The following is a 14,701-nucleotide window of genomic DNA, read 5'->3' on the forward strand; positions in this document are numbered from 1 at the left end:
CTAGAAGGAGATGATTCAGGGTAGGCTCTGTGATGTCAGGGTTCTAAGTTAGCATCCTGGAATTTTGTTTGCCCTTCTGTAAAATGGGTGTAGCAGCTCCAAACTCAATACAATAACATTCAAATTCAAGAAGGTACATTAGCTTGCTAGGGCTGCCGTTAACAAAATACTACAGCCTCTATGGCTATCGATTTTATTTTCTCATAGTTCTTCAGTTTAGAAGCCCACAATCAAGGTATTGATAGAGCTAGTTTTCTCCAGGGCCTCTCCTTAGCTAGAGACGGTTGTCTTCTCCCTGTGTCTTCATGTGCTTTTTCCTCTGTGTATTGTGTATAAATGTCTTCTTATAAAAACACCATACTAGTGGCCTAATTTTAACCCCATTACCTCCTTAAAGACCCTACTACAAGGGCTGGGAAGGTGGCTCAGTGGTAGAGTGCTTGTCTTGCATGCATGAGGCTCTGGGTTCAATTCCTCAGTACCATGTATGCAGAAAAAGCTGGTGGTGCTGTGGCTCAAGTGGTAGAGCACTAGCCTTGAGCTGAAGAGCTAAGGGACAGTGCTCATGCCCAAAGTTCAGGCCCCACGACCATCAAAAATAAATTAATTAATAAACTAATTAAAAAGACCCAACCTCAAAATACAGTTCTTTTCTGAGGCATAGGAATTAGGATTTGTACACACAAATTGAAAGGCCAATAACATAATTCAGGAGATTCTAGGATAGAAGTACCCCTCTAGGAATTATTATTATTTTTTGTCAGTTATGGGGCTTAAATTCAGGGCCTGGACACTGTTCTGCGGTTGTTGGTTTTTTTTTTTTTTTATTAAAGACTATTACTCTACCACTTTGAGCCACAGCACCACTACCAGTTTTCTGATGGTTAATTGGAGATAGGAGTCTCACAGGGACTTTATTGCCTGGCCTGATTTTGAACTATGATCCTTAGATCTCAACCTCCTGAGTACCTGGGATTATAGGTGTGAGCCACTGGCACCAGGCTAGGAATTATTCTTTTCAAGGAGAAAACATTTCCTAATATCTTTCCAGTAGAGATATAAATGAAGATTATTACAAAAAGCATTTTCACATGTTTTGAGGTGGGAGAGGTACTGAGGCTTGAACTTGGGGCCTTAATGCTGGCTAGGCAGCCACTCTACCACTTGTACCAAACCTCCAGCCCAGCAATCTCACTTTTATAATGGAATAGAGCTAGCTCTAGAAACCAGAAAGTAAGGGTAGGAATGACTAATAAGTCAACAACTAGTCTGTTAGCCTGTGCTCTCAAATTGTGATCATTGTCTACATATCCCATCTCTCCTATTAGCTCTCTGAAGCAGAGATGAGCCAACTGTGTACCCCTAGCGGCCCACACAGCTGCCTGACTTATGGTAGGATATCCAATCACTATCGATTGAAGGAATAAATGAAGAGAACTTAATGAACTCGATGAACCTGTTTCTGTTATATTAGATTACAACATTAAACTTTGTTCATCTGTTTGGTTTGCAGTTTGTGGTTCACACCTTTAAATAATTGTAGAAAGTATTGCTAATGGAAGGAACTGCTTTGTCTCCCCAAAGTCTAGCAGGGTACATGGCATAGAACTGCTGCAAAAAAATTTGTAGAATAAATTAGTATTGGATGAATGTACCAAATGTAAAAAAAAAAAAGTTTTACAGATAGCAGTAGTTGTTATGGTTTCCAGAAAAATGTATTCCAGAAGTGGGTACTCACTCTGTTCTGTCACGTCTGGCAAAGGTGATATATCACCAGGCTATTTCTATTTCAACGAAGAATGATCCAGATGATTTTGATCACTAGGTCTACAATGTTCTGTCATGTTGAGAGTAATTTCAACAAAGAAGCAAAGATACCTACATAATTATATGATGGAGCTGTTTGAAGTGGTGCTTGATTTGGGGCCCCATAGAGTTTTTGCAGGATGTCATAAATCCACATAAAGTACTTTGGGATTCTATCATATGTCACTCTTGCTCCACAAAACTCTATGTATCTTCCTTTCCATGTTCTTTAGAAAAGAATCAAGTACTTAGCTAATGAATACCATTCATCGTGGAGTAAGTAATGGATTGAATGACACTCCCCCAAATTCTTGCCATCCACACCCAATATTAAAAACTTGTTTCCATCTGATTCCTCTCTCTCTCACTCTTTCTCTGCATCAAGGTGAGAAGACTCAGGCCCAACAGGTAAGATGCAAATCACATGAGTAAAAGAGGAAGAGAGGCAAAAAATAAAAATAAAAGTTGCCACAAGTAACTGAGTTCCCAGAGGCAGTGTATTTTGGCATCATGAGACAACTGTGTAACTGAGTGTTGAGTCTCCTCTTGCCCTCTTTCAGACCCAAGGGGCTCACATCTCCCTCATGAAGTTCAAGTAATGAGGTTCAATTAAAACGTTCAGGTTCAATTAGTGTTCCAGGGCTTCAGGGGCAGTCACTGGCAAAATATTTTCTAAAAGGAACTTAAGAGAAACGAGCACTGTTGTGTACTGGAGTGACATGCAGGGGCAGGAGAGTACTTGGTCTGTAACCAACATCTGCATAATGAAGAAGCTGGACAAGATGGCACTTGTGTGAGTTTGTGCTCCTGCAGCTCCTGATCTCTGTGCCCCAGGTGCTTTCCTAACAGCAAGTTGCTGTTAGTTTTCCCTACAAGTTGTGAAGGGTTTGTTTTCTTCTTTTTTACTTAAAGCATTGGCAGCCCAGTTTTTTTTGTTTTTTGGTTTTTTTTTTGCTGCAAAAATCAAGACCTAGTAATATAATAACGGCAACTTTTTAAAAATTGTGCCAATGAACCTGGTCTTAACAGATTATTGCAAGCACATTAGCCAAACCCATTACAATAATCTATTGTTGAGAGAAAAAGGTCCTGGCAATACATGTATCTCAATGTTCCGCCTTCTGGATTGGTGCCAAAATATGATAGATTCCCAGTTCCTTGGGATGTCCAACTACTGGAGGTGAACTCCCACTCCCCTCTCCCCACTGCCAACATAATGACTAGCTTTACTTTGATGTTCTCTGCTTTCCACTGTGGCTTTAACTCACTGGCAGAGTTTCATGCACTAAGCACTCTGCTATTTGGAATCCCATTACCTGCAATGCTACTAACTGGCATCCCACAGATCAAAGGTGCCATGACTGATGAGACACTGCAAGACACTGCAATGACTTCTGATCCATTTAGAAAATATTTCATCATGCTTAGAATAGTTTAATGTTATGCTTTAATGTCTTCTGTAGAAATCATTTTCATGTTTGATCCACGTATACTCTACTAATAAAAGGCACAGTAATACATTTTAATAAATCAAGATGATGTGGACAAGCTGGAGTGAATAACACAACAAAAATCATCCACAAAATAAATTAACAGGAATTACTGTCACTAATGTGAAGTCTGGCATTCAGGTTTGAAAATGACTTACCAGAAGAGACCTGAATTCACAGTTCCTGTAAGAAAGTCATGGGAATTTTGGTCGTCAACTAAGCAGTACAATCAGAGGCTGTTGAATCAGAGGTTCAGTAGCTTCTGAAACAGCTGATCTTATCCAAAGCCTTATTTTTTTTTGTAATTTATTGTGCCAGTACTAAGGGCTTGAACTCAGGGCCGTGAGTGCTCTCTCATTTATCTTTTTTTCTCAAGCCTGGCACTCTACCACTTGAGCCACACCTCCACTTCTGTGTTGGTTAATTAGATGAGAGTCTACAGGATTTGTATGCGTGGTCTAGCTTCAAATTAAAATCTTCAGATCTCAGCCTCCTGACTAGCTAGGATTGCAGGCATATGCCACCAGCACCTAGCTTTATTTTTTAAAATAAGAAGAAAAGTATCCAAGGAAGGAAACAGTTTCACTCCTCACCTAGCTAGTCAGGGCAGGTCTATCGAGAACTGTGGTTGGTTATGGAAGCCACACTTGAAGAGGAAAGGAACTAAGAGTGTTTATTTTGGCAACTCTGACATAATACCTATGTTCAAATAGCTGATTGGTGTCATATGGAAGAAATATTAAATCACATAGCCTGAGTGCCCAGAATTAGAAGTCATGGTTAGAGGTGCCAGGGACACATTTGAGCTCCATATAAGGAAGAACATCCTTCAATATTTAGGATGATCAGAACATTGAGTTTTAAGACTTCTGTGGTATAGTAGTATCTACTCTTCACTTGGCAATATGTACTTAAATGTTTTTGTTATAGTTTTTCAGCTGATCCACATTTTCACATTATTGGCATAGTATATTTTATGAAGACAAAGCATAGACTAGATGAAGACGTGACTAGGCCAAAACATGAACTCTTCATCATTGTGAGGATTCAAGGAAAAGCTGGTGGCACTGGATGAGAGGATGGAGAGATGGCCTTAGACAACTCAATCATCTTCAAGTTTCTGCAATTCCATAACGGCAGGGGTGATTATTAAAAATTTTTTAAATGTTTTAACTTGATGGAGACCTCACTTGATGTAATAGATATGCTACAATGATTACTGAAATTTGTTAGCATATGACCATCAGCTCTCTATTACAGTGATAATCATTTTTATTGGCCATTGTATAATGAAAAATAGACAGTCTTCCCTCTTAGGATAATAAACAAGAGGGACAATTATAAAGAGAATACAATGAGACACAGATGTGAACAGTGAATAAATACAAAAGAAGTAAAAAGGTTTATGTCACAAGGTCAAGGTTTGGGGTATTGTAAAAGTGAGGAACAAATACTGGGCCTTGGGAAACACATCATACATAGGTTAAGACCAAAAGCTAGCCCTTTACTCTAATTAGCTTCAGCAGGCATCCTGGATGAAATGAGCAAGTAGATTTTGGCTATCAAACATTTGGTGAGGGAAATCTTACTCCTGGCTACGGTAAATAAATAAATAGCTTAAGTGGTCATTTCTTCTCTTTGATCCTGTTTTCCCACTCTGTTCCTTCATGATCACATACTACCTTCTCCACTGTGCTGATACAAGTGGGGAACTAAGACCCAAAAAAGGGAAATGAGAGGCAGGGGTGTTTGTGGACTGTCGTGGACGTGGAATCCCGGAGAGTCCTTCAGTCCCCAAATCATCGCTATATAAATAGCCACGTTCTCTACTCCTTCTGGCTAAGCTATAATTTTGAGTGAAGTTACTTCTGCTTTGGACTCACTTAACCTTTAATCTGGGGATCCCCAATCATGTTACTGACATTATTCCTCTATCCTCACAACAACCTTAGGTTGATGGGAAAAATAAACTAAAACACAAGCTATTACCAGCTACTTTAGTCCAGTGTGATAAAAATGCAAATCATATCTGGTCAAAGTGTACCCTTTTATAATTTATCTTTACTTTTCTCAAAGGGAAACTAAGTCACAAAGCATGTAAATAATCCACTCTCATCGTTGACATAATAAATGTCAATACGGTTTTAATGTTATAGTACTTTGTCTTCCTGGAAATCCTTATGATTTGTGTGTGTGCACATATGCATGCTAGTTCTGGGGCTTGAACGTGACCCTCTCACTTGGCTTTTTTACTCAAGGTTGGCACTCTACCACTTGAGCCACACCTCCACTTCTGAATTTTTGCTAGTTAATTGGATATGAGTCTCACAGACTTTTCTGCCCAGGATTTTCAGATCTTAGCCTCCTGGGTAGCTAGGGTTATAAGTGTGAGCCACCAGCTCCTGGCCTTTTAATCATTTTAGATGAACAAACTGAGACACAGTGATTAAGAGCTAAGCCTCCTAAAAATGATGCTTAGATGAGAAATCCAAAAGCCCTAATTCTCAGGCCAAAATTCTTTTCTCATTAGATTCCAACCCAAGTTAGAAACATTGAATCTACTCAAGAGTTTGTGACATTATGTGAAAACTGCTGTCAACTTTGAGTTCTTGATACTAAGAACAGTGCAGAGTCTGGGGTGGTAACTAGAGTAATCATGATCCTTGACCTTTGCAAAGGGTTTCAGAGTTTACAAGCACTCCACAGCCACTATTACACTCTGTCCTCATCAAGGACATCAATACTGTCCTTTTGTAGATAGGCGGAGGCTGGAACTCAGAGGTTAGTGGATTGTCAGAGAATGAAGTTAGTGAAGAACTGAAGGTACTGAAACAGGCCTTCCAAATCTAAATTTCATGGGGAACAAACTTTGGGGGAGAGAAAGACTACCTCTCTTTTTACTGGGAGACTTTGACAAGATTGACAGAGAGGGAAGAAGCTATTCAGCACAGCACCTCAGCACAGGATAGCAGTGAAAGAAATTACCATCATTATGCACTTTAAACGGTGGCAAAGAACTGCTCTGGGTACTGTTGGGACCATCTCTAACCTCTGAGGGCCTGAGATATAAAACAAACACACAAGGAAGAATAAATATGCATATGACATACAGATGAGAGAATAAGAACAGTTAATCACTACAAGAGTAGACTAGAAAGCACTTAGATTATACAGGTGTTCAGAAAGGTTCTGGGTGTGGAGAACCTAAATACATAAGTGAAAATGAGAGCAGTAAAGAAGCACAAACTGTCCTAGCTACTCAAGGGTCTAAGATCTGAGGATCAAGACTTGAAGTCAAATCTAAGAGACTAGACAAATCTAAGAGACTCATCTCCACTTAACAGCAAAAAGCCAAAAGCAGAAATGTGGATCAAGTGGTAGAACACCAGCCTTAAGCAGAAAAAGCCAAGTGAGATCTCAAGGCTATAAGCTCAAGCTTAGAAGGGATAGGCTATTCAGGAAGGGTTTTTTGAAAGAAAAATAAGTTTTAGAAGTTCTCTTTTTTGGGAGGATGGGTGGGATGTGAGGTGCTGATCCTGGGGCTTGAACTTAGGACCTGAGCACTGTTCCTGAGCTTCTTTGCTCAAGGTTAGCACTCCATCACTTGAGCCATAGCTCCACTTCTGGCTTTTTTGGCAGTTAACTGGAGATTAGGAGTCTCACAGGTTTTCCTGCCCAGGCTGGCTTCCAACTACAATCCTCAGATCTCAGCCTCCTGAGTAGCTAGGATTACAAGCAAAGGCCATGGATACATGGATTCTCTTTTCTTTTTTAAAACTTAACAGAAAAGTCAGGTATTGTTTTTACATGCTTGTATTCCCAGCACTTGGGAGGCTGAGGCCGGAAGACCACAAGTTTGAGGCCACTCTGGGCTACAAAGCAAGACCTTGCCTAGATACATAAAATAGTAGTGCTGCAATGAGAGTAGTGCGTGGTTCAAAACAGAAACTTATCCTGGATACATGGAACAATTATAAAGTGTGGGAGTGGTAGGAGGGCAATGGCAGTGGACAAAGAGGGCTCTGAGCAGGTGGAAATTCAAGAGAGATTACAACCTGTCCTGACTCCTAGGTTGTGCCTAAGGGTTTCCACCCCCATGCTTTCTGCAGGCACATGTCCTCCCCACTTCTGGAGTACAAAGCATCTTCAATTTAGGAAAGCCTGTTTGCAGCAGATGCAGAAGACAGCAGTGCTGCGGTAGAGGAGATGCTGGATAGGGACCTTGGTATGTTGGGCAAGAAGTCCCCAGCCATCTGAGCCTCCCCAGACTCCATCCCTACAGGACAAATCCCAGTACACAGCTCATCTACCCAGACCGACACATTGTTAGGGATGTACCAGTCTGCAAATTCACCCGTGGAGTTTCAGGCTAGTGACTAGATTCTTAGTGTAAAAACTCCATGTTGAGTTGTCCTGGGGTATAAACATTTCTCAATATACCAATTGAAATTCCAACCTGTTTATCTCTGCTGTGTTTACTCAAATCATCCTTTGTGACCCTAATTAGCTATAAAAAGCAGCAACAGAGAACCTCTAGGAGTCTAGTAAAAACTACACTCAAAAAGAGTCCCTAAACTCTGGCTCCTAGCTTGCTGTAGATCATAGAGATCCTTGGATTAACAGTGCTGGCTCTTACCAGGACCATTTGAACTGTGAACAAAAAGATTGGCAATTGCAGTTTCTGAATAAACTACTTAGTTTCCATCACTCTGGTTTCTGAGTTAACACTAAAATTTGCATGGTATGAAAAGTTCAAAATCTTTATGATAATTTTTTCTTCCTGGTACTGGGGCTTGAACTCAGGGCCTACACATTCTTTTTAGCCTTTTCTGCTCAAGGCTGGTGCCCTTCCACTTGAGCCACACCTCCACTTCTTGCCAGTCCTGGGGCTTGAACTCAGGGCCTAGGCACTGTTCTGAGCTCTTTTGCTCAAGATTAGCACTCTACCACTTGAGCTACAGCACCATTTCTGGCTTTTTCTGTTTATGTGGCACTGAGGAATTGAACCCAGGGTTTCATGCATGCTAGGCAAGCACTCTACCACTAAGTCCCATTCCCAGCCCCTCCACTTCTGATTTTTTGGTGGTTAATTAGAGATAAGAGTCTTATAGACTTTCCTGTCTGAGCTGGCTTTGAACCTCAATCTGGAATAAAGAGAAGTATAGGCGTGAGCCATTGGTAACTGGCCCTGATGATTCTTAGAATTACTTTTGCCACTGTTTATTCACCTGCTATATTTACAATGTGTCATTCTCTTGTCTTAAGCACTCTACACATATTAACACTTCTAACACTAATAAGAGGTACCTACAGAAGGAAAGGGTTACATTGTCCAAAAAGAAATGTACTCATTACCTGACTTATGTAGCTGTAACCTCTCTGTGCATCACCTTTATACCAATTTTAAAAACACAAGAAAAGAGATATGCACAGCACCTACTATAAAATAAGTTACCTATAGACAGATACAGATGTCTTCATGAGTCTTCACCAGTATTATCTTCAAACAAGACACTAAAGAAACAAAGTAATAAAGCTAGTGTTGAAGACATAAGGACTCAGTTGTAATCTCCATGTTTTAGCTAGCCTCCCGATATTTTGATCTGTTCAACCGAATGTGTCCAAACAAATGTTACATTTACATGAAAGAGGAGAGACCATTTTTACACTCAAAGAACTCACGGGATACTTACAGAAACTAGTAATCCTCTCTGATACTTAGTTTTTTCTCATTTCATAATAGGATTACCTATTATGAAAAAACCTGTATTGCCAATACTATTATTATTTAAACAAGTAAGGCAATTTCAGGCTAAAAAGGGGACCAACCAGTGAGTGAGTGGAAGCCAACTGTTTTAACAACTAATGGAGGTATTTTCGTGTTTTATGGACAGGCAGACAAGACTAAAAAAAAAGGTGCTATTAGGTAAACACACACATTAACTTTTTATCCTAACTAATCTCCTTACGTGACCCCATTCTTTGCCTCTGGACACCCACTTGATTTTGGACACAAAACTGAAATGCTTGATATACTGTTTGGTATCGTGCCATTTTTTTTTTTAAGCCTTAAAGAAAGTTTTGCTTCAAACAAGCTATTTGGAACTGCATGAATAAAAGGAAAGGAAAGAAGGACTTGAATGCTTGGATCAGGACAAGCTAAGTGCTGAGTGAGGAGACAGAGCGGGGTGTTGAGGAAGACGTGGAGGGGGAAATGGCAGAGCAAAGCGCTCCCGGCTCCTTTAAACGAGCGCGGAAGGACCCCTCGGCGGCGAGAAAGATCAAGAAGATCAGGAGGCTGCGTGGGGGCCCGAGAGCCCTCCTTCCCCGGCAGGGCGCTCACGTCTGGAGGCTGGGGAAGCCGGGGATCTCTCTCCTGGTGCTCTAGCCCTGTGAGGTCTGCGCGGACTCCTTCTGTGGGACGTGGGGCCGGTACACAGCGCCCCGCAGACCCCCGCCCCGGGCCCTCAGCGGCCGCCGCGACACTACGCAGGACCCGGCAGACCCCGACTGCCCTCGCCCCAGCAGCCAGGGTGTCAGCGTCGCCGGCTGGAAGGCTGGCCGCGAACGTACTGCGTGCGTGCGTGCGTCACGTGTCCCCGCAGCGTGACGCACGCGGCGGCGCACCGGGCGGAGGCGCGGGACGCGGCGGCGTGAGGAGCACGCAGGGGGGCGGAGTGCGGGCGGAAGTCGGCGTCTGCGGAAAAGGAGAAAGGAAAGGGAGACGCAGCAGGGCGCGGCGCGGCGCGGCGAGGCCCCGAAGCCGGCGGGAGGGCGGGCGCCGCCTCCTCCCCCGCCCTCGCTGTAAGGATGGAAGTGACGAAAGCAGACGAGGAGGTCACTTCCTGCTGGGGTGGATGAGGAGGAGCTGGAGGCGCCGCGGAGGAGACCGGACTGAAGACGGACCGTGCCGGGCTGAGGTGAGTTAGCTGGCTCCGTCGCGGCCGCCCCCCCCCACTTCCCAGCCGGTATCCGGGACCCCGGTGGAGACGGTGTCCCTGAGACTGGGATCACCAGCCAGGCTGTGCCACTCCTGCCGGGCCTCGCCCCGGGCGAGGAAAGAGGGGGCCGGCGTCCGAGGGGCGACAGGACCCGGGGCTGCATTGGTCCGGGGAGGCCCGGCGGGGAGACCCGGGGAACGGAGGCTCCGGCACTGGGAACTGCGTGCGTGGTCCACAGCGCCCAGCTGGCCGTGTCTCATTTCGTGAGGGAATGGTCGCGATCGGAGGCAGGGGACGGGGAGCTACGGTTTGCAGAACTGAATTCGAGTAAGCGGAGTGTTGTCGGGGCGAATTTGTTTAAAAAGAAAAAAGAAAAGCCTGTAGAGACACCTCGGATCTCCTGTGCTGCTTTATACTCCGGAGCTGCAGTATCGAGAGAGGGATTCCAGATCAGTGTCGTCACTAGGATATGGATCCCCCACGATCCTGCTGGTTGAAGGGTACCCTGTAACGGGATAAAGGCCCCGCGATCCGGCCCAGCAGTGTAGAGTTAGGGGCGTCCCGGGCTCGCAGCCTCCTGGAGCCGTGGGGGAAATTAATGTTTTTCCTCCCTCATCCTCACGGAAATGGCAGAGGAAGCTCCTGCCTCAGCCTCTGGTGCCTTGTTATTGTATCTCGTGTGTGTGTGTGTGTGTGTGTGTGTGTGTGTGTGTGTGTGTGTGTGTGTGTGTGTGTGTGTGTGTGTGTGTGTTCTCCTTATTTATCTCATCTTCAGCCGATGGTAGTTTTATGGACTGAAATGTACTGGTCTCCTTAATGTGTGTGTTGAGAAAGAAAATCCAGAGTCTAGAGGAATCCTAAATTAGTTGAAATTTACAAGATTAGGAATTTGTCCCCACCCCACCCCTGGGGCCACTGAGGTATCTACATTCCCTCCTGACCTGCTCTTGTGGGTGCTGAGGGCCTGTCATCCACCCTGGGGAACAATGAGGGTAAATCTGCCCTCCTGCCCCCAGATCCCTCTGGCAGTTTCACCCTACTCTCTTTACTGCTGGACTGACTGACACGGAGCTGCTGGCTGCTGCGAACAGGAAATTTATTGAGGAACTATAAATCTGGATGGAATGAATTCAAATCAGAGCAAGACAATGCTCTTCAGCCAGAAGATCCCCAGAAATGCCTGCTTTCTCCACTCCTCCTTCCCTATAAAAGGGATTACATGTAAAAAAAAAAATCCTCCCAAAAACCGTTTTATTAAGAGTGTTTCTTGTAAAGTGTCTGTACATTTACTTCCGGTATCCTGGAGTGTTTTTTTTAGGGGGAGGGGACAGTTTCTAAGTAGGAGGAGATTTCTTCCATCTCAAATAATTTAGTAAAAGAAATCAAAATCAGATGTTCATTCTGGAGTGGGAATGAGATGCATTTGTATTTTTTCACCCTTTAAAGGAGTACATCTGGGTGATCTCAGGCTTGTGTATCTTGGCATCTTGACTTGTCTAGTAATAGAAGACAAACTGACTTGTTTCTGCTGCCTCTTTGGACCCATTTCACTGCATCCTTCCTTTTATTTATTGATTGATTTTAACATTTGAAGGGTTGGTCAGGAGGAAAAAAAGCAAATATTAAGGACAGTGTTTACACTTTGTGGTTTAAAAGTCAGGTGAGAGATAATTATGGCTTTTGAGGCTGATGACCTGAGGACCATCATTGGCTGACTTGAGGATTAGCAATTTGGAAGTGACATGTTTGAAGGACAATCTTGTATAAGGAAGGAAGAATGGGGTAAAGGAAGTCTGAGAAAAGGGAAAAGGCTATGCCAGAAAAAAGCTCAGGAGGGTAATACATAGTAACACAAAGTAATTGTGTGGCTTGTGTCTCTCAGCAGGAGGGTGAAAATGAAAGCAGGCTGTAGCATCGTGGAAAAGCCAGAAGGAGGTGGAGGTGAGCAGAAGTTAATGACTCTGATGTACCTGGAATGTCCCTTAGTGGTTCCTGTTCTCTCTACTTGGGCTCAGCTCAAGAAAGTTAGACCATGATTGACAGCTTGCATCTTATGGATGTGTACTGAACGTGTCTGCTAAATACACCTGTATCCCTAGTTTTAGTCTCTTCCCTGTTTGAAGACATAACATTCAGCTTGAGGAGGGCAAGATAGGATAAAGATAGGATTCAGCTGTATTTTTTGGAAAATATAGTTTATCTTGTTTGGTCCTTTTGTAACTTTGATGCCCTCATAGAAAGTATGTGTGGGATTTGTAAATATAAAAGGGTAACTTGAACGTTAACTGCCCAACTTAGATTCAGTGATTATCACAAGGATGGGTATTTTCTCCGACCTTTACTCTCCTGTTAGCCCTGGTTAGCCCCAGCTGCCTGGGTGTTTATGGCATGTTTGCAAAGCACTCTCGAAATTCTGAGCAGTGGAATGTGGAGTTGGGGGTTCTGGTATGTGTACCTAGCTCGTGACTTCTTTGATCTCACCCTTTTCACATTAAAGGGTATCAGTTTCCAGACTGGGCCTACAAAACAGAGTCATCCCCAGGCTCCCGGCAGATCCAGCTGTGGCACTTCATCTTAGAGCTGCTGCAGAAGGAAGAGTTTCGCCATGTCATTGCCTGGCAGCAGGGAGAATATGGAGAATTTGTCATTAAGGATCCAGATGAGGTGGCCCGACTCTGGGGCCGCAGGAAATGTAAACCACAGATGAATTATGACAAGCTGAGCCGGGCCCTCAGGTGAGAGAAAGGTTTCCCAGAATTGTGATGTTAACAGATTGGAAAAGAGGACCACGCAGTTTGGTGAATCTTAGATAAAAAGAGTATCAGGTAATAAGCAATTACAAAATTATAGTGAATAATGTGTAGCTTTAGAGTGGGAGTGGAAGAGGTGTTGAATCCAAGTAGTGCAGGCACAGGAGGAGAAAAGGCATATCTTTGGTTATATGTAGGAGGGAATTCCAGTGTAGCTGGCACTGGATCCTGATAGACAGCCCATCTTGCTCCTGTAGTGGGCGAGCGTGTATGGTGAGACATGGATTGGAGCTCCTTTTTAATCCGGAGGATTAGCTGAGATTTCCTTATAGGGAGTTTATTGGAATTTCTCTTACTGGGCTCACCCAAAAGAGGTTAGGAAGGAGGGAAGCTAGCACAGGAAGGCTTGTTCACATAGCTATCTACCCAGATACTCTATATTTAGGCTCAGTTGTCAGTCCACTGGTTACCCCATATTTATGGGGTAAAGAACAATCACTATAAATTCTCTCAGCTATTCTTTTCCCTTGGTCAGTTTTTAAATTTCATGACTCTGCCCCTCAAGAGACCAGAGGTAGTTTATGACCTGTACTGTTTAATAGAAGCCATGCTAGGGATCCAGGTATATTGGCATTCCCTGCTTTCTTCATTCTTAGTCCCTTGAGTTTAAAATCTGTGCAGTAACTTTGTACTAATGTCCCACATCCTACATCCCTTTTGAATGTTTAAGGATGAAAAGACCAAGACAACTGTTTAGATATCTCACTGGCTATCATAAATGATTCTATGTTCCTTTGTACCTTGCACTTATATCTCCAGACTAACCACATCAGGTCTCCCAAAAGACTTGCCTGACCCCCACTAGACAAGACAGAAAGAAACTAAACTACACAGTTAGCATAAAATACATCGCAACTTGCAGTACAATAAGAAGGAAGTGAACTGTAGAATTGAGGTTATAGGGATGGACAAAAGTAGAGTTAAGGTAGGTGACTGGGTCTTTAAAGAAAGGATACTTTGAAAAGCTCTCACCAGATAGTTTAGCTGAAAATTGAATGACAACAGTAAGTTCTTTTTCATTGTCCTAGCTGTAATCTGAGGACCAGGCCACAGAGGAACAATAAGGAGGCTTGCTAGTTATATTGAGAGCCAGAATTATTGGTCTTAGTGATTACTTAAGTTTATTAGAAGCTGTCAATGGCTAGAAGATAAACTGAGTGTGTTCCAATTTTACAGATACTATTACAACAAGAGGATTCTTCATAAAACAAAAGGGAAAAGATTTACTTATAAATTTAACTTCAATAAGCTGGTGATGCCCAACTATCCATTCATCAACATTCGGTCAAGTGGTAAGATGCAAATCCTTTGAGAATGTATTTTGAATTAAAAAGAGAACTTTAAAAACCAAACTCTTAAGACTTGGCATGTTTAAGGGAATTTTAAAAGCACTTGTGGTAGATTAATCAGTATTCTTTTAAGTAATAGAATTTGTGATACCTAGGTGGATTTGTTCATTTGGAACTTTTTTCCCCTCCATATTATTTGCAATCTCCTACACTGTCCTGTTTAGAAATGGGGTTCCATAGGGTTGTGTTGATTTTTTTAGCTCAGGACTCAGTGCAAACACTTCCGATTTTCTATGAAACTATCAGGCTCTTCTTTATCAAGTGAATCTCATCAAAACCACAGCATCCTTCATCAGAGAACTGGA

General features: G+C 43.0%; 1 protein-coding gene across 2 annotated transcripts; it reads left to right on the forward strand.

Moving 5' to 3' along the window:
* The first annotated feature begins 10,128 nt into the window (after positions 1 to 10,128).
* Positions 10,129 to 14,390, forward strand: Etv3 (ets variant 3). 2 transcript variants are annotated; one of them, XM_013030540.1, is made up of 4 exons: positions 10,129 to 10,216; positions 12,120 to 12,178; positions 12,735 to 12,972; positions 14,224 to 14,390. In XM_013030540.1, exons 2-4 carry the CDS (start codon positions 12,133 to 12,135, stop codon positions 14,357 to 14,359), a joined length of 420 nt encoding a protein of 139 aa, XP_012885994.1. In that variant the 5' UTR covers positions 10,129 to 10,216; positions 12,120 to 12,132; the 3' UTR covers positions 14,360 to 14,390. The 2 variants fall into 2 exon arrangements, with proteins under 2 accessions (XP_012885994.1, XP_012885993.1); XM_013030539.1 differs by lacking the exon at positions 10,129 to 10,216 and adding an exon at positions 10,985 to 11,458.
* The last annotated feature ends 311 nt before the right edge of the window (positions 14,391 to 14,701 follow it).

This window comes from Dipodomys ordii, unplaced genomic scaffold (genome assembly GCF_000151885.1).
Source record: "Dipodomys ordii isolate 6190 unplaced genomic scaffold, Dord_2.0 Scaffold131, whole genome shotgun sequence".
In the NCBI taxonomy this organism is placed as follows: Eukaryota; Metazoa; Chordata; class Mammalia; order Rodentia; family Heteromyidae; genus Dipodomys; species Dipodomys ordii.

Excerpts from the sequence above, each read along its gene's own strand:
- Etv3 (XM_013030540.1), top strand. The coding sequence starts at position 12,133 with ATGAAAGCAGGCTGTAGCATCGTGGAAAAGCCAGAAGGAGGTGGAG. Across the intron at positions 12,179-12,734 it reads AAAGCCAGAAGGAGGTGGAG|GGTATCAGTTTCCAGACTGG; the intron begins GTGAGCAGAAGT and ends TTCACATTAAAG. Across the intron at positions 12,973-14,223 it reads AAGCTGAGCCGGGCCCTCAG|ATACTATTACAACAAGAGGA; the intron begins GTGAGAGAAAGG and ends CCAATTTTACAG.